This window comes from Triticum urartu, chromosome 3, assembly GCF_003073215.2.
Source record: "Triticum urartu cultivar G1812 chromosome 3, Tu2.1, whole genome shotgun sequence".
In the NCBI taxonomy this organism is placed as follows: Eukaryota; Viridiplantae; Streptophyta; class Magnoliopsida; order Poales; family Poaceae; genus Triticum; species Triticum urartu.
In genome coordinates this window covers 26,695,545-26,723,414 of record NC_053024.1, presented here as the reverse complement: position 1 = coordinate 26,723,414, position 27,870 = coordinate 26,695,545, and the positions used below count along the sequence as shown (strand labels likewise).

Here is a 27,870-nt window from a genome sequence, read left to right as displayed (position 1 = left end):
CTCCCTCATGAGGGCTGGCTTCTCCATCTTCCTGTGCCGAATCTTGCTGAGGTGAGTGTTCTTCGGCGCTATCCGGGGTAGTATTATCTCCCGTGCCGGAATCACCGTTTTTGCTTTGGCGGGATTTAGAGCGGCGCCGCTGGCGCCGGCGCTTTGGCTGTTTCTTGGAGGTGTCATCTCCCACTGTTCCATCGCCGTCTCCATCTTTTGGAGTATCCACCATATATATGTCATATGACGAGGTGGCCTTCCAGCGCCCTACAGGTGCTGGTTCCTATTCGTCTCCTACATCGTCGTCCATGCCGTCGATGTCTTCGGAGCCGAAGTCAAGCATGTCGGTTAAATCGTCGACAGTGGCTACAAAGTGGGTGGTGGGTGGGCTTTGAATTTCTTCATCGTCCATATCCCACCCTCGCTGACCGTAGTCCGGCCAGGGCTCTCCTGATAAAGAGAGAGACTTAAGAGAATTCAGGATATCACCAAAAGGCGAGTGCTGAAAGATGTCTGCGGCGGTGAACTCCATAATCGGCGCCCAATCGGATTCGATTGGCAGGGGCGCGGGGGGTACGGAGTCCGGGGAGGAGTCCGGATCCTCGGAGTCACGGGTCGTGTAGAGTGCGGGGCTAGCGTTCGGCTCGATCGTCTTTGAGATCGCAGTCCCCGAGGTGACGTCCAACCGCTCGTCCTCGATTGGCGCAATAGGCTCCGAGTTAGGGGTCGGAACCGATGCGTGTGTGGCCTCCAGGACACTGTCCGGAGGCAGAGCTAGATCATGCCCCTCGAGATAGTGCGGCGCGCTTGGCCGTGGCTCGAACCCGTCGAAGATCAAGTCTCCGCGGATGTCAGCCATGTAGTTTAAGCTTCCAAAACTGACTTGATGGCCAGGGGCGTAGCTTTCGATCTGCTCCAAGTGGCCAAGCGAATTGGCCCGCAGAGCGAAGCCGCCGAAGACGAAGATCTGTCCGGGGAGAAAGGTCTCACCCTGGACCGTATTGTTGTTGATGATCGAAGGAGCCATCGGGCCTAAAGGCGACGACACAGAGGAACTCTTAATGAAAGCACCAATGTCGGTGTCAAAACCGACGGATCTCGGGTAGGGGGTCCCGAACTGTGCGTCTAGGCCGGATGGTAACAGGAGACAGGGAACACGATGTTTTACCCAGGTTCGGGCCCTCTCGATGGAGGTAAAACCCTACGTCCTGCTTGATTAATATTGATGATATGGGTAGTACAAGAGTAGATCTACCGCGAGATCAAGGAGGCTAAACCCTAGAAGCTAGCCTATGGTATGATTGTTGTATATGGAGTTGATGTCCTACGGACTACAACCCTCCGGTTTATATAGACACCGGATAGGGTTAAGGTTACATAGAGTCGGTTACAATGGTGGGAGATCTTGAATATCCGCATCGCCAAGCTTGCCTTCCACGCCAAGGAAAGTCCCATCCGGACACGGGACGAAGTCTTCAATCTTGTATCTTCATAGTCCAGGAGTCCGGCTGAAGGTATAGTCCCGCTACTCGAACACCCCTAATTCAGGACTCCCTCAGTGACGTTTATGAACCATGCTGTAAAAAAAGTTAAAACTCTTATAATATCTCTACTCATCTCTGTAGAAACTTTGGGTCTCATTGCACGCCAAACTAATAAAGTACTCCCTCTGTAAAGAAATATAAAAATGTTTAAATAGCTATTTTAGTAATCTAAACGCTTTATATTTCTTTAAGGAGGGAGCAGTACATAACATCTGAACCTTTTTCTGACAGATTTTTCCAAGACACTAGTATATTAATCAACAAGGCAACACTCTTGAATCTTCAAGTCACAAATCACACCATGCATTTCATTGTCCTCCCTTAATTTCACCTATCTGAACTCTGAAGTCTCAATCCTTGCTTTCTTCTTCCTCTTTCAACATTCATACACCAACCCCAGGCAGAGTCACTCACTCACTGGTCATTTGCATCAATCATCAGCGCCTCCTTTGGCTTTGGCGTCTGTGTCATCTTCGGCGGTCTTCTTGTAGGTGTACCAGCTGGCGATGAGGAGGTAGACGGCGAAGTTGAGGAGGCTGAGCGCGGCGAGCAGCCAGAAGAAGTAGTCGAGGTGGCCGACGTTGAGGTTGTCGGGGATCCACCCTTGCTTGCCTCCCCTGGTGGTGAGCTTGGCCACGACGGTGACGAGCAGCGTGCTGAGGTAGTTCCCGAGCGCGACGGTGGTGAGGGAGAGCGCGGAGCACATGCTCCTCATGGCGTCGGGCGCCTGGTCGTAGAAGAACTCGAGCTGGCCCACGAAGGTGAAGACCTCGGCGGCGCCGATGATGAAGTACTGCGGCACCTGCCAGAAGATGGAGATGGGCACCACGTCCTTCTCGCCGTAGAGGCCGCGCTGCGCGATGGTGCGGAGGCGGACGAGCTCGAGCACGCCGGCGGCGAGCATGGCGAACATGGAGACGACGAGGCCGATGCCCATGCGCTGGAGCTGCGTGAAGCCGCGGGGCCGGCCGGTGACGGAGCGCACGGCGGGGACGAGGAGGCGGTCGTAGACGGGCACCCAGGCGATGACGCTGAGGGTGTCGAAGATGGAGAGCGAGGCGGAGGGGATCTTGAACTTGGGCCCAATGGAGGCGTCCAGGGTGTTTCCCTGGAGCACGAACATGGTGCTCATCTGCCCATACACCGTGGCGAAGACGATGCCGCTCGCCCAGATGGGCAGCAGCCGCACCACGCTCTTGAGCTCCTCCACCTGCGTCACGGTGCACAGCCGCCACGGCGACGGCCCGGTGGCCGCCGTCTTGTCCGCCTGCGTCTCGACGGCCGCCTTGTCGAGGAACCTCAACTGCTCAGTGTGCTCCAGCTTGCGGCTCCCCTCGATGCCGGACTCCCTGTCCGCGGTCTCGTACAGCGCCGACCCGTCGACGGTGACGCCGAGCTTGCGCGTGGCGGCGACGAGCACCTGCGCGATGCGGGTGAGCGGGCTGCCGCCGGGGCGCTGGTGCCTGTAGAGCGGCGTGCCGACGAAGAAGCTGCCGACGGCGATGGCCATGACGACGGCGGGGATGCCGAAGCCCCAGCTCCAGCCGACATGCGTCTGCACGTACACGAGCACGGACGAGGCCACCAGCGCGCCGATGTTGATGGAGAAGTAGAACCAGTTGAAGAAGGAGCTCTTGCTCTTGCGCTCCACGTCGTCGTGCTCGTCGAACTGGTCCGCCCCGAACGACGACACGCAGGGCTTGATCCCGCCGGTGCCGAGCGCGATGAGGTAGAGCGCGATGAAGACGGCCGCCGACTGGCCCGGCGTGGGGTCGCAGACGCCCTTGGCGGCGCAGGTCGGCACGAGGCCGTGCACGGAGGTGGCCATGGTGAGCAGGCCGAGGCCGAAGATGTAGATGATCATGAAGGAGGCGATGGTCCAGAAGCGGCCGAGGTAGGCGTCGGCGAGGAAGGCGCCGATGAGCGGCGTGATGTAGCAGGTGCCGCCCCAGTTGGTGACGTTGTTGGCGGCGGCGGCGTTGGCCATGCCCATCCGGTCCTTCATGAAGTTGACCAGGTTGGTGCTCATGCCATAGTAGGCCAGCCGCTCGCAGCACTCGTTCGCTGCATGCAACCCGATCAATCAAACACCTTGACGCCATGAGCGCCATGAACCGAAGCAGAGCATGAAAACAGAGCAGCAATGGAGTCGTGCGCGTGTGTACCGAGGATGTAGGGGCATGCGCGCCAGTTGCCGGTGTCCTTCTTGAGGGCCGGGTTGCCCTTGATGTCGACGGTGCCATCCTGGGTGTACATCTCCGCCGCGACCTCCCCCATGGCTGCTGGCCTTGCTTCTTTCTCGCCGCTCAGTCAGACTAGGCACTGCAGCGGCAGCGGCTCAGAGGAACTGCTGCTTCCTGCAAGTGTTTTTATTGACAGTGATTAATAGGGTGGTGAAGATTTATTATTGACAGTAATTAAGGGTGGAACTTGTGATGAATCTTAGCAAGAAGAGCCACATGCTTTTGGATAATAAAATCTCAAAGAAATGGGAATTGCAAATCAAGAACAAACAAACAGACGACTATCATCACCCCTCAAAAGAAAAAAAGACAGACTATCATCAGAGCAGAAACTAGTAAGACGCGGCCGGCTCAGCTTTAAGAACCCAAATCGAGTTGCAGCCACTGCAGAACCGATGCTCCAACGGGGATTTGCAGAAGTAGAGGCTGCATGCGTAGGAGTCTCTCTCACGAGCACTGCAGAGCCTCTCAATCTGAAGCAACAGGCCGCCCAAAGTGAAGCAGGCAGTCACCAGATTCAGCACAAATTCATTCATCCATCCAATCCAAGGCATGGAAGAATCAAATCACGGGATTCATTCACGGACGGGCGCGGGAGAAAGAATCGGGAAGAAAGAGGGAGATATTCCCGTTGGAACTAGTACATACACCTGCTCAGACCGCTGTGGCATCCATCGGAAGATGACGCGAGCCGGGCAAGATGAACATCAACAACGGCGGGCAAGGCAAAGGAGAAGTCAGATATCTCGAGCTCTAGCTCTAGCTCTAGCTAGGATGGGGAGAGGACGGCAAAGGACCGCCACCTACCTACTTTTCCACGACTAGAAAGAAAGAGAGACGACGGGTGCTTTGGCTGCGCGTGGGTTCTTCTCCGTCCAGAAACAATGGCGGCTCATGTGGCTGGCTGCATCACAGAGGAGAGGACGGCCAACATGTGCCGTGCCTGTGCCTGTGCCTGTGCGGGAGCTGAAACTGGTGGCGGACAGAGGTGGCCAGCCAGCCAGCCACGAATACTGATCCGATCAATCTTCCCTCTTGGGGTGGGGTGCCTGGTGGCAGCGTGGTGGTGTGGGGAATCATCCTCGGAGCAAAATGAGTGAGGAGTTTTTTTTATAATCAAAGGAGGGAGAGCATCTTCCTCGCTAAAATCATTGTTATTGACTTGTTTAAGCGGCAGGCACTCTGCCTACTCTCGTGGATGAGAGAGATGATGAAACTTTTTTTTGCGGGAAAGAGAGATGATGCTACTACTGGTCCCTATGAATGATAAGAGCATCTCCAACAGCCGCCCAAACAAATTTATACCGTCATTGTAGCACTTTTAGTGCGCCGGGACCAACATTGCTTTAGCAGATGCCCAAAACCGCGCGCCCAAAAAAGCACGCAGTGTAAATTGTGAAGCGCGCCCAATCCAAAGCCCAAAATATGATGCGCGTGCCCAAAAGTTTTTAGCGCGCGCATAATTTTACAGCTTTTGTTGAAGTTGTTCGGCGCCCAACAAAACAACTTTTTAGCACGCGAAGCTCTTTTTAGGCGCCTGTAGGAGATGCTCTAAGCATGGGCCAGCCTATCATTTCACTTCCAGGTCCTATATTCTTGTTCTTGGCCATTCAGTCTTCAGTCCGCGGGTATTGTAGTACTCTTACTAACTTTACACTTTCTATTATTGTAAAGAAAAAACTTTGTACTACTTTATAAGTACTACATATTACTGTGGTAGTATGTTGCAACCAAGCATGTGAAAGTGAAAGGTGTCTCCCAAGATCAGATAATGCCGCATTGTTGCTTCCCTATGTCCGGTGAAAAGTATACATCTAGCTTTAAAATTTGTCCACAAAAAAATGTATTTCTATCTTCTCAATGCATTTTAAAGTAGGAAAAATATTTTCTCTATCATCACACGGTAATCAAGACCAATAGCAATCTACACATGGTCTTTTCAATTTCTACATGCACTTAGCTCATTGAGGGTTGGGTAATTAAAGAGGAGAAAGATGGTGGCTTGCACCTTTTCAATGTATTTTTTACACAAGTCCATAAATTGTCCTAAAATTTCTACATGTACACTCTTCAACCGGATGGAGGGAGTATGTCTCTAAATAAAGTGAGCTGCTCCGACTGACGACCTCATGCATGTGTACATCAAATTCAGACAACACTAGTATACGTAAATCGACAGTACTACTTATATTGCTTTTGCTTCGGTGTGCAGAGGTGCGGGTGAAAACCAAGCAACCGATGACTGCGTGCGTGTGATCACGCTAGCTCTTTCACACACACGCTATTATTAGCTCGTGTCACGGTTAGACGTTTGATTAGCCCAGCTCAGTGGAATACATAATTAATTCCACAACTGGTAGCAGTCGGACAGAAATCGCGCGCACGGAACAGTGACGGTGCGACGCCGACGTGCATGCTCTGCTCTCCGGGCACGGAACGGGACCAAAACGAGCGGCAGCGAGCGGCGTGGCGCCGAGAAGGACGACGTGTCAGTTGGCTGCCTCTGCGTCCGTCCACGACAACAGGCAAGAAAATATCATTCATATGCTCTTGCTGCTCCCGTCCAAAGACGTTGAGCTCCGTCGACAAGGAGACCGGCCGACGTGACGGAGCAAGGAATAGGGGGCGGGTTATTGATAATGATATGCACATGACGGGTTGCCAAGGACAGTGAGTTCACATTACTGATTGCTTTGGTTTGGTTTGGGTGGATGGCATACTATGAGTGAGCCAGTGACACTGACCTTGGTATAGAAAACTATACAATTCCGTTGATACATGGTCTTGACAGGAAGGAAGGAATCTCTGGGTCAAACCAGCCAATTAATTACGTACTACTCTACTGTCAAACACGCAATCAATCAGCTCCTGTCTGTCTACAAAGGGCAAGGACACCGGTCGAGTTTTGGCAGGCATGTTTGAACACCACACCACAAGTATCTGAATCTGAATCACCCACCTTTCAACGGCGGATCTCTCTCTAGAAGGCGGAGGGGAAATCTGTATCAGTTATACTAGTATATATATACGTACCTTGGCGGGGATCGGATCCGGCCCTCTGCTGTCCTCCGAACTCCCTCCCTCGCCCGCCCGCTCTGTGGCTGTCAGCCCGTGTGCGTGCGCGACCAATGTGTTTGTGAGAGAGACCAATGTGTTTGGCTTTGGCTTTGGCTTTGGAGGCTCCTGCTCCCACCCGGCCGGTATTTATAGCCAGAGACGACGACGACGCGCACCGCGAGACCGGCGTCCGGCGAGACGTGCCCCGCTGGCTGCCTGGTTTCCCACCGCGACAACGACACTACCTCTCTCCCTCTCTCTCTCTCTCTGCGTCTCCGTGGCATGCATGGACTGCGATGCTCCCATCCAAAAAACGTGACGCTGCAGGGATTGCGTATCGCGTCTTCACATGACACTCGATTAACAAATAAAAATACTCCTACTACAGGGATCTGCAAGCTAATTCGGTTGATGGGAGATGGATGGCCTATGAGTGAGTCCCTCACATTGACCTGTCGAGAAAAAAAACTAAGCACACGTACTAGTACTCTTGCAGGTATCTGAAAAATACTGTAGTACTACTTTTCCGTTGATGATGGTGACGACAGAAATATTCCAGTCAACAGAACGTGGTTTCGATCATGAACAATCTCCTGCAGATAGATGCCCTTTGGCTTCGCCTCCACCTAGTATTAATATTGAGCAATAGCTGGCCGTATGAACTCCACTGGCTTTATGCATGCCCACCATGGCTCTGCGTCTCCGTGCCGTGGACTCCCAAGCTCCGGCCCAGAAACGTGACGATGCAGCAGGTCCCCTTCGATTGCATATCGCGTCTTCACATGACACTTGCTTAATTATTGGTCGATTGAGTGATTGGAGATGGATGACCTATGGCTATGAGTGTGAGTAGTCCGTGTCCCGGTGTCCGTCACATTGACCTCCCGGGAACAAAACCACGCACACGCAACTAATAATACTTTCCCGTTGTCCCGATATATCTCTGTTACAGACAGACCACAGAAAGAAAGACACCCTGATAGAAGATGCAGTGATTAATTCAGAGATGGGATGTAGCCAGCCATGGGACTGCATGCATGCAGGGGGAGGGGGGAGGAGCCCCGCCGCGGCCATCGGCGTACGTACCTATGTTGGTCGGTGTCGACGAGCGGCGGCGGCCGGCCGGGGTGGAGTCCGGCCGGAAGGGATCTCCGCCTCAGTCGTCGCCCGCCCCGCGCGCGGGATTCCCTACGGCCTGGTCTGACTCGCTGTCTCTTGTCTCTTGTCTCTGCGTGTGTGTGTGTGAGCCACAGCCACCTTTGGAGGCTCCTGCTTTGACCCGCCCGTATTTATAGATAGCTCAGGTCAGGACACTTGCCCAAGTAACCACTAACCAAACGGGCAGAAGCAGACATACACCGCATGTAAATAACCCTGGGAATGACATGACAGCCATGGAAACCAAACCGCCCAAAAGTGAACGCGCAGCCCATTCGTTTCCGGTTCGGTTCGGTTTGATTGATTGGTAGAGTACACTGCTACTGGACGTAGATAGGGGATCCTAGCTGTTACGTACACGGACGGATGGGCGTGAGGTCTACGGCGCCGTTTTACTAGTATTGATTTCTCCTTGGTGTGAGCACCCAATCTTCCTCCTCGGCTCCTCATATTCTTCCTCTCTTTGTCCAATCCATGCATGATCCAGCGACGGCGATTGGGCGGATCGGCTAGTGGAAAGACAAAAAGGAAATTGACGGCGGTGACAAGGACGCCGACGACGACCTTGCCTTGCGTTTCCTTCCACGCGATCCCCGACGCGCGGGCCATCGCGTACACACGGACACGGTTTGTACTGTACATAAAATTACAGACGCAGCAGCGTATACGCACGCATGCATCTGGCCGTGGTTTCGGACCCAATTCCAATCCATATCCATGCGCACGGGCGCCTGGCATACGGACTCCTAGTGGCGTTCGCCTCGTGGCACGCGACTGTACTGCTACGGCATGCAATGCATGGCACGCTCTCTCATGCACAACCACAAAGATTCCGGCCACCATTCTTTAGCCGTTGACGGAGCATGCTAGCATAGCTAATGGCATCTCCAGCCGTTGGCCTTTCAGGAGGGGCAAAAAATCACCCTCTGGGAACGCACCGGCGCTAAACCGCACACTGGGGTGTGATGCCCCCCATTCGCGGCCCCCCACGGGTTTTTAAAGTGTTTAAATTCGGCGCAAACACAACGCAAACACGCACGAGTTCATTCAAATTTAAACATATTTTACAAAAAAAATGAAAAACTACCGCGGGCTACCCCCGCTGTCTCCCTCGCCGCCCGCCCACGCGGTTCTACATGCCGAGGAGGCTGTAGAACCGCGTGTAGTCACCGCCGCCGTCGTCGTCGTCGTCGTCGCCCCCGCCTACGCCTCCGCCGTCCCTGCTGCATCCCTCCCCCGGTTGGCGCGGCGGGTTTGACGGTCCGAGGGCGGCGGCGTCGTCGTCGCTGTCGAGGACCACGATGCCGTGCTCGTCCTCGCACCCATGCTTGCGGGCGGCGATCTCCTCCAGGGCCCGGCGCTGCCGGACCATCTCGTCGCGGAGGTAGTCGACCCGCGCCCACCGCAGGGCGTCCTCGTCGGAGAAGCCGCGCCAGGCTATCTCCTCGTACTCCGCCGGGAGGCCGGGCTCCGGCTTGGGCTCGACGAGGAACGAAGCGGCCGGTGGGGGAGGCGTTGTCGCCGATGCGGAAGCCGGAGCTGCGGGTGCGCGCGCTGACAGGCGTGCCCTGGGGCTTCGGCTTGACGGGGCGGAGGTGGAGGCAGGGAGAGCCGCCGGACGAGGAGGAGGACCCCCCCGGTCACCATGCGCCTCGGCGTCCAGGAGCTTCCCGGCGGCGTGAGAAGGACGGGGGAGCGGGGTACTCGAGGCGCGGCGTGTTGCCGCCCTCGATGTACTCGAGGACGACCTCCAACGTGCGCCCGGGCACGCCCCACCACCGACGCCGGCCGGCGGCGTTGAGCCTGCCGGAGGGCACGACGCCGTTGGTGGCCTCGAGCTGCTCGGCGTGACGGCGGCGGAAATAGGGCTCCCAGAGCGGGCTGTCGAGGACGTATCGTGGCCCCTCCCTCGCCGCACGCGGCAGGGACGAGCGGATGCGTGCGATCTCCGCACGCCGCGCCGCGCCGGTGGGTACCGGGGGCACCGGCACGCCGCCGGCGCTGATCCTCCACGCCCCGGGCACCCGCATGTCCGGCGGGACCAGGTACTCGGCCTCGAAAAGGAGGCGAGCCTCGTCCTCGTGAAGATGGCGGCGGCCGAAGCCGTTCGCCGCCGCGCAGTCGCCTGGGAAGCGCTCGGGCATGGGTGTGATAAACTGGAGACGGCGAGAGAGAGGAGAGGGAGGAACGACGACGGCGAGAGAGTGCGAGTCGCCGAGTGCGCTGGGGCGCGTCTTATATAGGCCGAGGCGCCGCCCGTGTGCGTGCCGCCGTGTGTACGCGTGGCGGGCGAGGGAGGGCGAGGGACGCGCGTCATCCGGTCTTCACTGCGCCGCCCGTGAGGCATCAATGGCGCGGGCTGACCAGCGCGGCGCGCGGCAGCTTTGGCATTGATTCGCCGCGGGAAACGAGGCGATAAGGACGACGAAGGGGCGAGAAGAGAGTCGTGTCCCTGACGCGGCGGGCCCGCGGCTGTTTCGCGCCAAAACGGTTCGCCCCGGCGCCCCCGGGCGCCCCCAGCGCGCCGGGTTCGGTCTGGGTCCGCCGGCGCTGTTTTCGGCCAAGGCCGGCGAAAATCGGGCTCCTGGGGGCGTGACTGGGCCGATTTTTCGGCGCCGGCGCAAAAAAAATGCCTGGGGAGGCCTTCCTGGGGGCGCGGCTGGAGATGCCCTAAGCGAGCTACTGCATCGATCATCATCGCATAATTTCACCAATTCGCTTGCGCCTTTTCTTTTTCCCAGCCGTCGGCATCATTTTTCTTCTTTTTCTCGCAAAAAAAGCATAATTTTTCTTTTGTTGTTGACGAAATCCTGAAGGTTGAAAGGGAGTGCTTTGGGGCAAAGGCCCGAGGCGACATGCGATAGACGATGCTCGCTCCCTCCCCACCACCAAAGCCGCCGCACTTCCAGCCGCTCCACCGCGCAGACCCACGCGCCGCCGCGGTTGTGAGCCTCGGAGCCTCCCTACGCGGCTCGCTCTCACCGCCGCCGCCAGTTTCCACCCGATGGCGGGGGTGGGGACAACGCCGCGGATTTCGTCCGGAATCTAGTGGCTCAGATCTGCTCCGTTGTCGGGACCCCGATCCTTAGTCACACCGATCTAGCATATAACACACCATGTCACTTCAGGCCTCACGCACGTTAACCCACAGCTGCCGCTTTTATCTTGGATGGGACCGTTTGCATCTTTTGGCTCACGTATATGATTGTGATGCTAGCATTCATATGACAGAGGACTTGGGTTGACATGATTAGTCATAAATCAAGGTGACCCAAACGTACAAGGACAGTGTCGGTGTCAAAAACGGAAGATCTCGGGTAGGGGGGCCCGAGCTGTTAGATTGGATCGATGGGTAACAGGAGAAGAACACACAAGGGATTTATCCAGGTTTGGGCCCTCTGGATGGAGGTAAAACTCTATGTCCTGCTCTTGTTTATATCATGAAGGTATCGAAGTACAGAGTTGATCTACCTCGAGATCGTAAGTTGTGGTCTAAACCCTAGGTTTGATGAATGGGTGTATGGATGGATTCGCCTCTACGGACTAAACCTCCTGGATATATAGACACCAGGGAGTAGCTAAGGTTATATATGGTCGGTTACTATCTAAGGAACCACATGTCGAATCTAAATATGCTCGAAGTACATGCCAAGTCTTCGGTCGCCGCACTTCGAGAGCCCCCGGAGTCTTGCTTTCTCAACGGGTTGGTAGTCCGGCCCATACTTTAGCCCGGCTTGACTAGGACCCCCTAGTCCAAGACACCATCAGCAGCCCCCGAACTTGTCTTCAAAGCCAAGGTTGACAATCTTCCTCGGACAATGTCTTCGGCTTAGCAGGCAAGTTCCACATCTTCGGACGGGTATAATGCTTCGTGAGTCCTCTTAATGGATCCCTTTGGTAGAGGCCCAAGTAAGTCCAGTCATGTGCTGCTCAAGGCGTACTAGTGTTCATCCAAAGTACAAAGCTTGCTTAGTCCCGAGAGTGAATATTCAAGTGTTAACAATAGGGAAAGAGTGTTATCAACTCACACAAGTACCATGAAGCAAGTCTTCTGGTGGTATACACTGGCATTCTGCAACCAGGCAACCAAGTTAATTTAATATGACAACCAAGTGCCTCATAACCTGACAAGTATCGACGAAGAAAAAAGTTGGCAAAACATACCTACATGTGATCTAGTTTCAAAGTTCTCACCAGAAAGAAATCAACGGTGAAACCGGATTATCAATCAAGATAGGTCGGAGAGATGAAACTTTTCAAAAATTCAAAATCAAAGAAATCATTGTTGATGTCATGCCAATATATTGTTGCATACACGCAAGAGAGAAGAGGAAATATGACGCCACATGGGAAATCGGCCCTGGGGCGCCGCTGCCTAGTCGTGTCCTTATTGGTACTGACATTAAGAAATAACTACGTAGTTGGGTAAAAGAAAGTATTTTAAACAAGATCCACAATGACGCACATCAGAAAGAATTATTTCAAAATCATTGTAGCAACAATGAAGCATGTTGTTCCATCTTCCATATCTCTGCTGAAAAGACCGAAGTTTCATGCTCCGTGGAAACTGGAGATCTGAAGTTCCATATATAGTGTACGAATGTTACCACCAGCTGAAATGCATCACGAACTAAATGGTTCTGCAGATGTTAAGTGTTAGGTTAGTCAGAATTGATTGTCCTTTATTAGAGGAATAAAAAATTTCCTCTGCAATCTCATAAAACAAAATCATTTTAACAATGAACTCGGACCTGGGCCATTGAGCAATATTATATTGAGGTGGGGGCTAACAAAATCATAACAATAGAAAGCCATTGTGTGCCCAGGTAATTTCATACCGCATATGGCATTCAACTTCCAGTTGACCATAGTCCGTTGAGCCTATCGACAATCTCTTCTATGGAAGGTCTCTTCTGCCGATCGATCTCCACACATTCTAGTCCAATTTTGATGCATACTTTTATCTGCTGAAAGCGATCCCCATCAAGATGTGGCCACTGAGACACTATGTGCTCATCCGTCCAGTTATCATGTACCTACGTACAGAACCAGAATTATGATTCTTGGAGATAATATAAACCAATTGTATCATGAGCTTCTAAATATATACCCCAGTCTTTCAAGAATCAAGTAATAATTTCTCTTACGCTTTTTATAAATTGCGTCACAGATGGTTCATTGTTGGAACAATTTTTCTCAACTGTGGTGGTCTCCAAGATTAATAGGCCAAGACTATATATGTCTGACTTGGTGGAGATCTCGCCTCTGTATAGATATTCTGGAGCTATGTATCCACTGACAACAAAGATTTTAGTAAGTATTGCTGGAGAGAACAAAATGCAGTTCACTTCATAAAGACGGAACAAAATGTTAATGGATTTGATGTTTGACTTACTATGATCCAACAACATTTTGTGTTCTCATCCGTGTTTGTTCTTGACCAAAGAGCCTCGAGAGACCGAAATCCGCAATTTTCGGGGTCATCTTATCATCCAGCAGTATATTCTCAGGTTTAAGATCCATATGGACAATGTTAATGCTGTGTAGGAAGGCTAAACCTTGGCAGATCCCCTTGATGATTCTGAAGCGTGTGTCCCAATCCATTACACAGGATACCTCTGAACAAGTGAAACATTGCATAATGTAAGTACTCAAAGATAATAACTTCCAGCAGTTTTAAAATAAAATGGAAAAAAAATTATATACCAAAAAGATTCTTCTGAAGGTTCCCCTGCGGCAAGTACTCGTAGCAGAGTAAACTTTCAACAATGTCTGCAACAATATATCTTCCATTGTTCTGCACCACTTTCTTTTGGGCTTCATGGCAGTAGCCGACCAACTTTACTACATTCTCATGATGCAGTTGCAGAGCCATAATATTCTGAACCTCGTTAGTAAATACTTTGTCACGCGCGATTGGTGTATTTTCGGCAAGTTTCTTCACCGCAATTTTTTGCCCGTCTGGCGCAATCCCCTGTTCAAGCTCAAAAAATACATTTTCAGCAAATGTTGGCATCTAATTGGCACGAAAATGTGAAGGCACGCATGACCATATTACCATATAAACAGTTCCAAATGCGCCTGTACCAAGTATACGCTCTGGTGAGAACTGATCAGTGATAGTCTTCAGAAAATCTAGCGGCAGATCCTTGGGCAATGTGCTCAGAACGCTCGGCTGCCCTCCGCTAGCCCCCGTCGCCATTTCTGATGATTGAGCACAAGTTTTGAGCTGAGCTGCTACAAGGCACAAGCTATGTATGGATGGTCACAAATCCTTGTTTACCAGAGCAAGACAGATCTATTTCAGAGAAAAGCCAAACATCCCAACTTCATCAAATTAATAAAGCCATCAACCGGAGGAGAGACCACTGTCTCCCCTCACCCGCTGCCGTCCGCCGGTCAGCAGCCCACAGAGCGGCCAGCCATGGAGCCACAAAACAGAGAGCGGGGAACGAACATGACTTGGCCTCCACCACCGGCCGCTGGCATCCAAGGAAGAACCTAACCAATAGAGCCGGCACCCGACCTCGCGTCTAAACATGCATGGATCGATCTCTAGGATACTAAGCTATAAACATACATGGTTGCTGTAAGAACATCTGAAACTAAGCAGCTTCTCAGTTTCTAAAAAGCTCTGACCTGGAGAAGATGGAACACTTGGGGGGAATCGAATCCTCCCTCTCTAGAAGTAGCAGCTGTGAAGAGCCAAGAGAAGAAGGAAACGGCCGGGGACGATGAGGCTCCAGAGAAGAATCGCTTCCCTGCTAGCCTCAGCTTGATTTGTAGAAGCCAAGCCAACGAGATCTGCGCAGACAAGAATGAGTTGACTTGACTCTGGCCTACGATGCTCGTCTTTAAGAATACACACACACAAAATCATGTCGGCATCTCTGCTTTAAATATTCCCACGCTGTAGCTTTCGTCGACGGTCAAGACATAACAGAAATGATTTGTCTGTAAACCATGCTTGCACCTTGCTTTGGACTAGGACTAGAGAAAAAAGTTTTCAAATCTCTACCACAAGGCTCTTAGAGCAACTTCAGCAGATGCCGCGCAAGGGTGGTGAAACCTCTAAATTCACAGTATAGGCTGGCCGGAGCAGGCGGGGGAGCTCGGCAGCGGCGGCCGGAGTGTCGCCAGAGTAGGCGGCCGTCCGGAGGGCGCGGGCGCGGAAGGCCTTTGGGATCGGGCACGGGAGGCGGGCTTGCCTGACGCAAGGAAGAGGAAATGATTTTTTATGTGGTACGGTTTTGCAGCACCTATTCCGCCCAATTCCGCGGCACCATAAATTCGTTTCAAGAGGAGCCGTAAACTCTTTGCAACATCTGCTAGAGTTGTTCTTAGGGTATTTCCAATTTAGCATACCCCAAATTAAACACAGCAAAATATTCGCGGATACGTCCACATACACCGATAGGGGAGTCAGCCATCTAACCCCATGCATCACACGTACCATTCCAAACCGAAATATTACAAAAATGGATGGAATTTACGCTCATGTTCACAAGACTGCAGAAAAAATTGGATCTCTAGTAATCTAATCGTTTTCTTACTCCTCTAAGTATTTCAAAGAAACATAACATGGACATTGCTGAACTTGGGAGAATAACATTCACTCCCCTAATTTGATCACAATGTCATACTTTGACACCCCCTCCTATATGTCCACGGACAAGGCCCAGTCACATAACAGACATAGATGTGGGTTCTTTTCTCTCTTTATATTTGTGAAATTGTTTTATCTCTATACCATGGTAATTTTATGCTATATATCATGGCAAATTTTTGTACTATGTTTTAGTAGGAGAGATGACGTCTTCGTCAACTAGGAGATGTCTATGATGACTTCGTCTATCTTAAAATATTGTGCGGGTTCAGCACCTTGGAGGTGTTGTGTGCGTATGTACATTCATAAGGGTAGGTGTATGTGCGTGTATGTTAACATCTTCAATTGTACCATGTTAAACAGATAAATGCCACTGCAACTTTACCGATTCAGATGAATGCCACTGCATGCAATTATCATCTTTCGAAAGTGCCACTGAACACACCTCTAAATAGCATTACGTAAAATTTCAGACCAAAACATATAGTCGCACGTGATTTCCATATAATTTTTGTAGTATGCTTACAAAACTGAAAAGTGATGCGGCACAATTCGATCATGCCCGGAGTCTACTCTTCCTAGGTAGGATCAAGCACATGCCCAGCGAACACAACAGTGCCTGAAGTCTCCTCAACGATGAAGAAGGCGAACGGGTGGTCGGCGACGAAGTCCACTGTCGGAGGTGGTGGCACATACTCGTAATCACAATAAAGCGAGAACCCCAAGTCGTCGTCTGACTCCACGGTGACGGCGGCAGCCTCGCACCCCTCCTCGTTCATCTCCACCACCGCCTTGTGGACAACCTCGCTTACGCACAATGGCACGACCGACTCGTCATCCCCGACGATCCCAGCCATGTTGGCCAGAACGCGGTTGAAAGGCAGCTGGAGGCCCAGGTCCTTGAGAACGTTGCGGATGTTGTTCATGTACATCAGCTTGAACTTGGGCAGCCGGAACTTGCCGACGGGGACATGGTCCCTCGGCAGGTGCTCGTGTAGGAACTTTGGGCGGGCCGTGATCCTCCCGACCAAGCTCCTTAGGCCGTCGCGGTCCTCGGGGAGGAAGACGCACATGGAGAACTCGGGAAGGCCCTCTCGCGGCTTGGAGTTGTACGCCGGTGGGCTGTCGTCGTTGAACGACTTGTACGGCAGCTTCAGCACCCTGAACCCGTCATGGCACGCGATCTGCTGGTACATTCTCCACGGCCTCTGCAGGAAGGGCACCTTGTCCACGATGCTGCCATAGAGAAGGTGGAACTCATCGTTGACGGTTTGATAATCAAGGTATCAATCCAGTAGGAGAAGAATGCGCAAATCATCAATACTTGCACAAACAATCAAACACTTGCACCCAACGCGATAAAGGGGTTGTCAATTCCTTCACGCTCACTTGCAAAAGTGAGATCTGATAGAGATAGGTAAACAAAAGATAAAATACTTTTGGCATTTTTGGTTTATAGATCTGAAAATAAAAGATTGCAAAATAGTAGATCAAAAATTAATATAATGAAAAATAGTAGATAGGAAACTAATATGATGGAAAATAGACCCGGGGCACTAGAGGCTTCTTTCTTGAAGGCAAATAATACGGTGGGTGAACAAATTAGTGTCGACCAATTGATAGAAAAACGCAAAGTTATGACGATATCCAAGTCAATGATTATGCAATATAGGCATCACGTATGTATCAAGTAGACCGACTCCTGCCTGCATCTACTACTATTACTTCACTCATCGACCGACTCCTGCCTGCATCTACTACTATTGCTCCACACATCGACCGACTCCTGCCTGCATCTAGAGTATTAAGTTCATAAAGAACAGAGTAACGCATTAATTAAGATGACATGATGTAGAGAAATAAACTCAAGTAATATGATTAAACCCCATCTTTCTATCCTCGATGGCAACAATACAATACGTGCCTCGCTACCCCTACTTTGTCACTGGGTGAGGACACCGCAAGATTGAACCCAAAGCTAAGCACCTCTCCCACTGCAAGAAAAACCAATCTAGTTGGCCAAACCAAACCGATAATTCAAACAGAAGTACAAAGATACCAAATCATGCGTATAAGAATTCAGAGGAGATTCAAATAATATTCATAGATAAGCTGATCATAAATCCACAATTCATCGGATCTTGACAAACACACCGCAAAAGAAGATTACATCGGATAGATCTTCAAGAACATCGAAGAGAATATGGTATTGAGAATCAAAAAGAGAGAAGAAGCCATCTAGCTATTAGCTATGGACCCGTAGGTCTGTGATGGACTACTCACACTTCATCGGAAGGGCAAGAGAGTTGATGTAGATGCCCTCCGTGATTGAATTCCCCTCTGGTAGGATGTCGGAAAAGGCCCCTAGATGGGATCTCACGGGAACAAAAGCTTGCGGCGGTGGAAAAGTGTTTACGTGGATGCTTCTAGTGGTTTGAGAATATATGTGAATATATAAGAGGAAGATCTAGGTTAGGGGGTCACCGAGGGACCCACAAGGTAGGGGGCGCGCCCTACCCCCCTGGGCGCGCCCTCCACCTTTGTCGCCGGCTCGTGGCTCTTCTGACTTGCACTCCAAGTTTCCTGGGTGTCTTCTGGTCCAAAAAAATCATCGTGAAGTTTTATTTCGTTTGGACTCCGTTTAGTATTCCTTTTCTGCGAAGCTCAAAAACAAGGAAAAAAACAGAAACTAGCACTAGGCTCTAGGTTAATAGGTTAGTCCCAAAAATAATATAATATAACATATTAATGCATATAAAACATTCAAAACAGATAATATAATAGCATGGAACAATAAAAAATTATAGAATCGTTGGAGACGTATCACCGGAATGAAGTAGTGCGAACCGCGGCCGCAGCTTAAATCCTTGGTTTCTCACTTTTGCATGCATGGGGACAAGGTGTGGCCGAAGATGCGGTTGTTGGAAATATGCCCTAGAGGCAATAATAAATTGGTTATTGTTATATTTCCTTGTTCATGATAATCGTTTATTATCCATGCTAGAATTGTATTGATAGGAAACTCAGATACATGTGTGGATACATAGACAACACCATGTCCCTAGTAAGCCTCTAGTTGACTAGCTCGTTGATCAATAGATGGTTACGGTTTCCTGACCATGGACATTGGATGTCGTTGATAACGGGATCACATCATTAGGAGAATGATGTGATGGACAAGACCCAATCCTAAGCCTCGCACAAGATCATGTAGTTCGTATGCTAAAGCTTTTCTAATGTCAAGTATCATTTCCTTAGACCATGAGATTGTGCAACTCCCGGATACCGTAGGAATACTTTGGGTGTGCCAAACGTCACAACGTAACTGGGTGACTATAAAGGTGCACTACGGGTATCTCCGAAAGTGTCTGTTGGGTTGGCACGAATCGAGGCTGGGATTTGTCACTCCGTGTAAACGGAGAGGTATCTCTGGGCCCACTCGGTAGGACATCATTATAATGTGCACAATGTGACCAAGGAGTTGATCACGGGATGATGTGTTACGGAACGAGTAAAGAGACTTGCCGGTAACGAGATTGAACAAGGTATCGGGATACCGACGATCGAATCTCGGGCAAGTATCGTACCGATGGACAAAGGGAATTGCATACGGGATTGATTAAGTCCTTGACATCGTGGTTCATCCGATGAGATCATCGTGGAGCATGTGGGAGCCAACATGGGTATCCAGATCCCGCTGTTGGTTATTGACCGGAGAACGTCTCGGTCATGTCTGCATGGTTCCCGAACCCGTAGGGTCTACACACTTAAGGTTCGATGACGCTAGGGTTATAAAGGAAGTTTGTATGTGGTTACCGAATGTTGTTCGGAGTCCCGGATGAGATCCGGACGTCACGAGGAGTTCCGGAATGGTCCGGAGGTAAAGATTTATATATGGGAAGTCCTGTTTTGGTCACCGGAAAAGTTTCGGGTTTTATCGGTAACGTACCAGGACCACCGGGAGGGTCCCGGGGGTCCACCAAGTGGGGCCACAAGCCCCGGAGGGCTGCATGGGCCAAGTGTGGGAGGGGACCAGCCCCAGGTGGGCTGGTGCGCGCCCCCACCAAGGCCCAAGGCGCAAGGAAGAGGGGAAGGGGCAAACCCTAGGGCAGATGGGCCCTAAGTCCCACCCTGGTGCGCCTCCCCCTCTCCCCTCCCCTTGGCCGCCCCTAGATGGGATCTAGGGGGCTGCCGCCACCCCTAGGGAGGGAACCCTAGGTGGGGGCGCACCCCCTCCCCTCCCCCTATATATAGTTGAGGTTTGGGCTGCCCAATACACATGAGTTCCTCTCCTCTTGTTGGCGCAACCCTACCTGTCTTTCTCCTCATTTCTTGCGGTGCTTGGTGAAGCCCTGCTGGAGTACCACGCTTCTCCACCACCACCACGCCATCGTGCTGCTGCTGGATGGAGTCTTCCCTAACCTCTCCCTCTCTCCTTGCTGGATTAAGGCATGGGAGACGTCACCGGGCTGTACGTGTGTTGAACACGGAGGTGCCGTCCGTTCGGCACTAGGATCTGTTAGAGAACGTTGCAGAAAACAAAAAATTTCCTACGGTTTCACCAAGATCCATCTAGGAATTCATCTAGCAACGAGTGATTGGATTGCATCTACATACCTTTGTAGATCACGCGCGGAAGCGTTCAAAGAACGGGGATGAGGAAGGCGTACTCGACGTGATCCAAATCACCAGAGATCCTAGCGCCGAACGGACGGCACCTCCGCGTTCAACACACGTACGGTCAGCGTAACGTCTCCTCCTTCTTGATCCAGCAAGGGGGAAGGAGAGGTTGAGGAAGATGGCTCCAGCAGTAGCACGACGGCGTGGTGGTGATGGAGCTGCAGTACTCCGGCAGGGCTTCGCCAAGCACTATGGAGGAGGAGGAGGTGTTGGAGAGGGAGAGGGAGGCACCAAAGGCAAGGGTGAGAAGTCCTCCATCTCCCCACTATATATAGGAGGGCCAAGGGGGGGGGGCGCCGGCCCTAGGAGATCCAATCTCCTAGGGGGGTGCGGCCAAGGGGAGGAATCCCTCCTCCCCAAGGCACCTAGGAGGTGCCTTCCCCCTTTGGGACTCTTCCCTTCTTGAAACCCTAGGCGCATGGGCCTCTTGGGGCTGGTGCCCTTGGCCCATGTAGGCCAAGGCGCACCCCCTACAGCCCATGTGGCCCCCCGGGGCAGGTGGCCCCACCCGGTGGACCCCTGGGACCTTTTCGGTGGTCCCGGTACAATACCGGTGACCCCGAAACTTGTCCCGATGCCCGAAATAGCACTTCCTATATATAATTCTTTACCTCCGGACCATTCCGGAACTCCTCGTGACGTCCGAGATCTCATCCGGGACTCCGAATTCGGGTTACTGCATATACATATCCCTACAACCCTAGCGTCACCGAACCTTAAGTGTGTAGACCCTACGGGTTCGGGAGACATGTAGACATGACCGAGATTGCTCTCCGGTCAATAACCAACAGCGGGATCTGGATACCCATGTTGGCTCCCACATGCTCCTCGATGATCTCATCGGATGAACCACGATGTCGAGGATTCAAGCAACCCCGTATATAATTCCCTTTGTCAATCGGTATGTTACTTGCCCGAGATCCGATCGTCGGTATCCCAATACCTCGTTCAATCTCGTTACCGGCAAGTCACTTTACTCGTGCCGTAATGCATGATCCCGTGACCAGACACTTGGTCACTTTGAGCTCATAATGATGATGCATTACCGAGTGGGCCCAGTGATACCTCTCCGTCATACGGAGTGACAAATCCCAGTCTTGATCCGTGTCAACCCAACAGACACTTTCGGAGATACCCGTAGTATATCTTTATAGTCACCCAGTTACGTTGTGACGTTTGGTACACCCAAAGCACTCCTACGGTATCCGGGAGTTACACGATCTCATGGTCTAAGGAAAGGATACTTGACATTGGAAAAACCCTAGCAAACGAACTATACGATCTTGTGCTATGTTTAGGATTGGGTCTTGTCCATCACATCATTCTCCTAATGATGTGATCTCGTTATAAATGACATCCAATGTCCATAGTCAGGAAACCATGACTATCTGTTGATCAACGAGCTAGTCAACTAGAGGCTTACTAGGGACATGTTGGTGTATATTATTCACACATGTATTACGATTTCCGGATAACACAATTATAGCATGAATAAAGACAATTATCATGAACAAGGAAATATAATAATAATGCTTTTATTATTGCCTCTAGGGCATATTTCCAACAGGATCATCGGTGATTTGGATCACGACGAGTACGACTCCATCAACCCCGTTCTCTTGAACGCTTCCGCTTAGCGATCTACAAGGGTATGTAGATGCACTCTCCTTCCCCTCGTTGCTGATTTCTCCATAGATAGATCTTGGTGACACGTAGGAAAATTTTGAATTTCTGCTACGTTCCCCAACAGTGGAATCATGAGCTAGGTCTATTGCGTAGATTCTATGCACGAGTAGAACACAAAGTAGTTGTGGGCGTTGATTTTGTTCAATATGCTTACTGTTACTAGTCCAATCTTGATTCGGCGGCATTGTGGGATGAAGCGGCCCGGACCGACCTTACACGTACTCTTACGTGAGACTGGTTCCACCGACTAACATGCACTAGTTGCATAAGGTGGCTATCGGGTGTCTGTCTCTCCCACTTTAGTCGGATCGGATTCGATGAAAAGGGTCCTTATGAAGGGTAAATAGCAATTGGCATATCACGTTGTGGTTTTTGCGTAGGTAAGAAACGTTCTTGCTAGAAACCCATAGCAGCCACGTAAAACATGCAAACAACAATTAGAGGACGTCTAACTTGTTTTTGCGGGGTATGCTATGTGATGTGATATGGCCAAAAGGATGTGATGAATGATATATGTGATGTATGAGATTGATCATGTTCTTGTAATAGGAATCACGACTTGCATGTCGATGAGTATGACAACCGGCAGGAGCCATAGGAGTTGTCTTTATTGTATGACCTGCGTGTCATTGAACAACGCCATGTAATTACTTTACTTTATTGCTAACCGGTAGCCATAGTAGTAGAAGTAATAGTTGGCGAGCAACTTCATGGAGACACGATGATGGAGATCATGATGATGGAGATCATGGTGTCATGCCGGTGACAAGATGATCATGGAGCCCCAAGATGGAGATCAAAGGAGCTATATGATATTGGCCATATCATGTCACTATTATTTGATTGCATGTGATGTTTATCATGTTTATACATCTTATTTGCTTAGAATGACGGTAGTAAATAAGATGATCCCTCATTAAAATTTCAAGAAAGTGTTCCCCCTAACTGTGCACCGTTGCGAAAGTTCGTCGTTTCGAAGCACCACGTGATGATCGGGTGTGATAGATTCTTATGTTCGAATACAACGGGTGTTGACGAGCCTAGCATGTACAGACATGGCCTCGAAACACATGCAAACACTTAGGTTGACTTGACAAGCCTAGCATGTACAGACATGGCCTCGGAACACAGAATACCGAAAGGTCGAGCATGAGTCGTATGGTAGATACGATCAACATGAAGATGTTCACCGATGATGACTAGTCCGTCTCACGTGATGATCGGACACGGCCTAGTTGACTTGGATCATGTAATCACTTAGATGACTAGAGGGATGTCTATCAGAGTGGGAGTTCATAAGATGAACTTAATTATCCTGAACATAGTCAAAAGGTCTTCGCAAATTATGTCGTAGCTCGCGCTTCAGTTCTACTGTTTAGATATGTTCCTAGAGAAAATTTAGTTGAAAGATGATAGTAGCAATTATGCGGACTAAGTCCGTAAACTGAGGATTGTCCTCATTGCTTCATAGAAGGCCTATGTCCTTAGTGCACCGCTCAGTGTGCTGAACCTCGAACGTCGTCTGTGGATGTTGCGAACATCTGACATACACATTTGATAACTACGTGATAGTTCAGTTAAACGGTTTAGAGTTGAGGCACCGAAGACGTCTTGAAACGTCGCGAAACATATAAGATGTTTTGAGGACTGAAATTGGGATTTCAGGCTCATGCCCACGTCAAGAGGTATAAGGCCTCCGACGATTTTCTTAGCCTGCAAACTAAGGGAGAAAATCTCAATTGTTGAGCTTGTGCTCAGATTGTCTGAGTACAACAATCATTTGAATCGAGTGGGAGTTGATCTTCCAGATGAGATAGTGATGTTTCTCCGAGGTCATTACCACCAAGCTGCTAGAGCTTCATGATGAACTATAATATATCAGGGACATACATGATGATCCTTGAGATATTTGCGATGTTTGACACCACAAAAGTAGAAATCAAGAAGGAGCATCAATTGTTGATGGTTGGTGAAACCACTAGTTTCAAGAAGGGCAAGGGCAAGAAGGGATACTTCATGAAACGGCAAATCAGCTGCTGCTCTAGTGAAGAAACCCAAGGTTGAACCCAAACCTGAGACTAAGTGCTTCTGTAATAAAGAGGAACAGCCACTGGAGCAGAATTACCCTAGATACTTGGTAGATGAGAAGGCTGGCAAGGTCGATAGAAGTATATTGGATATACATTGTGTTAATGTGTACTTTACTAGTACTCCTAGTAGCACCATGGTATTAGATACCGGTTCGGTTGCTAAGTGTTAGTAAACTCGAAATAAAAGACTGCGGAGTAAACGGAGACTAGCTAAAGGTGAGCTGGCAATATGTGTTGGAAGTTTTTCCAAACTTGATGTGATCAAGCATCGCACGCTCCCTCTTCCATCGAGGTTGGTGTTTGCGTTGAGCATAGACATGATTGGATTATGTCTATCGCAATACGGTTATTCATTTAAGGAGAATAATTGTTACTCTGTTTATTTGAATAATACCTTCAATGGTCTTGCACCTAAAATGAATGGTTTATTGAATCTCGATCGTAGTGATACACATGTTCATGCCAAAAGATATAAGATAGTAATGATAGTACCACCTACTTGTGGCACTGCCACGTAAGTCATATCGGTATAAAACGCATGAAGAAGCTCCATGTTGATGGATCTTTGGGCTCACTCGTTTTGAAAAGTTTGAGACATGTGAACCATGTCTATTGGTGTATATGCATGAAGAAACTCCATGCAAATGGACCGTTTGGACTCACTTGATTTTGAATCGCTTGAGACATGCAAATCATACCACATGGGCAAGATGACTGAAAGCCTCGTTTTCAGTAAAATGGAACTAGAAAGCAACTTGTTGGAAGTAATACATTTTGATGTGTGCAGTCCAATGAGTGCTGAGGCGTGTAGTGGATATCGTTATGTTCTTACTTCACAGATGATTTGAGTAGATGTTGAGTATATTTACTTGATGAATCACGAGTCTGAATTATTGAAAGGTTCAAGTAATTTCAGGGTGAAGTTGAAAGATCGTCGTGACAAGAGGATAAAAGATCTATGATATGATCATAGAGATGAATATCTGAATTACGAGTTTGGCACAGAATTAAGACATTGTGGAAATTGTTTCACAACTAATACAGCCTGGAACACCATAGTGTGATGGTGTGTCCGAACATCATAACTGCACCCTATTGGATATGATGCATACCATGATGTCTCTTATCGAATTACCACGATAGTTTATGGGTTAGGCACTAGAGACAACCACATTCACTTTAAATAGGGCACCACGTAATTCCGATGAGATGACACCGTATGAACTATGGTTTAGAGAAACCTAAGCTGTCATTTCTTAAAAGTTTGGGGCTGCGACGCTTATGTGAAAAAGTTTCAGGCTGATAAGCTCGAACCCAAAGTGGATAAATGCATCTTCATAGGACACCCAAAACAGTTGGGTATACCTCCTGTCTCAGATCCGAAAGCAATAAGGGATTGTTTATAGAATCAGGTCCTTTCTCGAGGAAAAGTTTCTCTCGAAAGAATTGAGTGGGAGGATGGTGGAGACTTGATGAGGTTATTGAACCGTCTCTTCAACTAGTGTGTGGTAGGGCACAGGGAGTTGTTCCTGTGGCACCTACACCAATTGAAGTGGAAGCTTTATGATAGTGATCATGAAACTTCAGATCAAGTCACTACCAAACCTCGTGGGATGACAAGGATGCGTACTACTTCAGAGTGGTACGTAATCCTGTCTTAGAAGTCATGTTGCTAGACAACAATGAACCTACGAGCTATGGAGAAGCGATGGTGGGCCCGGATTCCGATAAATGGCTCGAGGCCATAAAATCCGAGAGAGGATCCATGTATGAAAACAAAGTGTAGACTTTGGCAGAACAGCTCGATGGTCGTAAGGCTGTTGAGTGCAGATGGATTTTAAAAGGAAGACGGACAATGATGGTAAATGTCACCATTAAGAAAGCTCGACTTGTCGTTAAGAAGTTTCCCGACAAGTTCAAGGAGTTGACTACGGTGAGACTTTCTCACTCGTAGCGATGCTAAGAGTCTGTTGGAATTATATTAGCGATTACTGCATTATTTATGAAATCTTGCAGATAGGATGTCAAAACATTGTTTCCTCGACGATTTTCTTGAGGAAAGGTTGTATGTGATACAACCGGAAGGTTTTGTCAATCCTGAAAGATGCTAATAAGTATGCAAAGCTCCAGCAATCCTTCTAAGGACTGGAGTAAGCATCTCGGAGTTGGAATGTATGCTTTGATGAGATGATCAAAGATTTTGGGTGTACAAGTTTATGAGAAACTTGTATTTCCAAAGAAGTGAGTGGGAGCACTATAGAATTTCTGATGAGTACATATTGTTGATCAGAAATGACGTAGAATTTCTGGAAAGCATATAGGGTTATTTGAAAGTGTTTTTCAATGGAAAGCCTGGATTAAGCTACTTGAGCATTGAGCATCAAGATCTATAAGGATAGATCAAAACGCTTAATGGTACTTTCATGAGCACATACTTTGACATGATCTTGAAGGTGTTCAAGATGGATCAGTCAAAGAAGGAGTTCTTGCCTGAGTTGTAAGGTATGAAGTTAAGACTTAAAGCTCGACCACGGCAGAATAGAGAGAAAGGACGAAGGTCGTCCCCTATGCTTAAGACATAGGCTCTACAGTATGCTATGCTGTGTACCGCACCTGAAGTGTGCCTTGCCATGAGTCAGTCAAGGGGTACAAGAGTGATCCAAGAATGGATCACAGACAGCGGTCAAAGTATCCTTAGTAACTAGTGGACTAAGGAATTTTCTCGGTTATGGAGGTGATGAAGAGTTCGACGTAAAGAGTTACGACGATGCAAGCTTAACACCTATCCGGATAGCTCTGAGTAGAGATACCGGATACGTATAATGGAGCAACAATTTAGAATAGCTACAAGTAGAACAGTTATTTGGATAGCTCCAAATAGAACGTGGTAGCTGCATCTAGGAGATGACATAGAGATTTGTAAAAGCACACGGATCTGAAAGGCAGACCCGTTGACTAAACCTCTCTCACAAGCATAACATGATCAAACCCAGAACTCATTGAGTGTTAATCACATAGTGATGTGAACTAGATTATTGACTCTAGTAAACTCTTTGGATGTTGGTTACATGGCGATGTGACCTGTGAGTGTTGATCACATGGCGATGTGAACTAGATTATTGACTCTAGTGCAAGTGGGAGACTGTTGGAAATATGCCCTAGAGGCAATAATAAATTAGTTATTATTATATTTCCTTGTTCATGATAATCGTTTATTATCCATGCTAGAATTGTATTGATAGGAAACTCAGATACATGTGTGGATACATAGACAACACCATGTCCCTAGTAAGCCTCTAGTTGACTAGCTCGTTGATCAATAGATGGTTACGGTTTCCTGACCATGGACATTGGATGTCATTGATAATGGGATCACATCATTAGGAGAATGATGTGATGGACAAGACCCAATCCTAAGCCTAGCACAAGATCATGTAGTTCGTATGCTAAAGCTTTTCTAATGTCAAGTATCATTTCCTTAGACCATGAGATTGTGCAACTCCCGGATACCGTAGGAGTGCTTTGGGTGTGCCAAACGTCACAACGTAACTGGGTGGCTATAAAGGTACACTACAGGTATCTCCGAAAGTGTCTGTTGGGTTGGCACGAATCGAGACTGGGATTTGTCACTCCGTGTAAACGGAGAGGTATCTCTGGGCCCACTCGGTAGGACATCATCATAATGTGCACAATGTGATCAAGGAGTTGATCACGGGATGATGTGTTATGGGACGAGTAAAGAGACTTGCCGGTAACGAGATTGAACAAGGTATCGGGATACCGACGATCGAATCTCGGGCAAGTATCATACCTAT

The 27,870-nt window shown here is 49.4% G+C and overlaps 2 protein-coding genes across 11 annotated transcripts; both read right to left on the bottom strand.

Annotated features, from left to right (window-relative positions):
• Positions 1 to 1,693: 1,693 nt before the first annotated feature.
• Positions 1,694 to 8,086, bottom strand: LOC125542515 (protein NRT1/ PTR FAMILY 8.2-like). 5 transcript variants are annotated; one of them, XM_048705581.1, is made up of 3 exons: positions 7,922 to 8,086; positions 3,701 to 3,892; positions 1,694 to 3,599 (listed from the first exon to the last, which is right to left on the bottom strand). In XM_048705581.1, exons 2-3 carry the CDS (start codon positions 3,810 to 3,812, stop codon positions 1,966 to 1,968), a joined length of 1,746 nt encoding a protein of 581 aa, XP_048561538.1. In that variant the 5' UTR covers positions 3,813 to 3,892; positions 7,922 to 8,086; the 3' UTR covers positions 1,694 to 1,965. The 5 variants fall into 5 exon arrangements, with proteins under 5 accessions (XP_048561538.1, XP_048561535.1, XP_048561536.1 ...); XM_048705578.1 differs by lacking the exon at positions 7,922 to 8,086 and adding an exon at positions 6,812 to 6,962; XM_048705579.1 differs by lacking the exon at positions 7,922 to 8,086 and adding an exon at positions 4,429 to 4,868.
• Positions 8,087 to 12,246: 4,160 nt separating this feature from the next.
• Positions 12,247 to 15,196, bottom strand: LOC125542514 (cysteine-rich receptor-like protein kinase 6). Of its 6 annotated transcripts, XM_048705576.1 has the most exons (8): positions 15,012 to 15,196; positions 14,633 to 14,797; positions 14,052 to 14,230; positions 13,700 to 13,967; positions 13,389 to 13,611; positions 13,141 to 13,288; positions 12,832 to 13,029; positions 12,247 to 12,633 (listed from the first exon to the last, which is right to left on the bottom strand). In XM_048705576.1, exons 3-7 carry the CDS (start codon positions 14,193 to 14,195, stop codon positions 12,844 to 12,846), a joined length of 969 nt encoding a protein of 322 aa, XP_048561533.1. In that variant the 5' UTR covers positions 14,196 to 14,230; positions 14,633 to 14,797; positions 15,012 to 15,196; the 3' UTR covers positions 12,247 to 12,633; positions 12,832 to 12,843. The 6 variants fall into 6 exon arrangements, 5 of the variants coding, with proteins under 5 accessions (XP_048561533.1, XP_048561532.1, XP_048561528.1 ...); XR_007297939.1 differs by lacking the exon at positions 15,012 to 15,196 and having other exon boundaries at positions 12,745 to 13,029; positions 14,633 to 14,913; XM_048705575.1 differs by lacking the exon at positions 15,012 to 15,196 and having other exon boundaries at positions 14,052 to 14,244; positions 14,633 to 14,904.
• Positions 15,197 to 27,870: the final 12,674 nt, after the last annotated feature.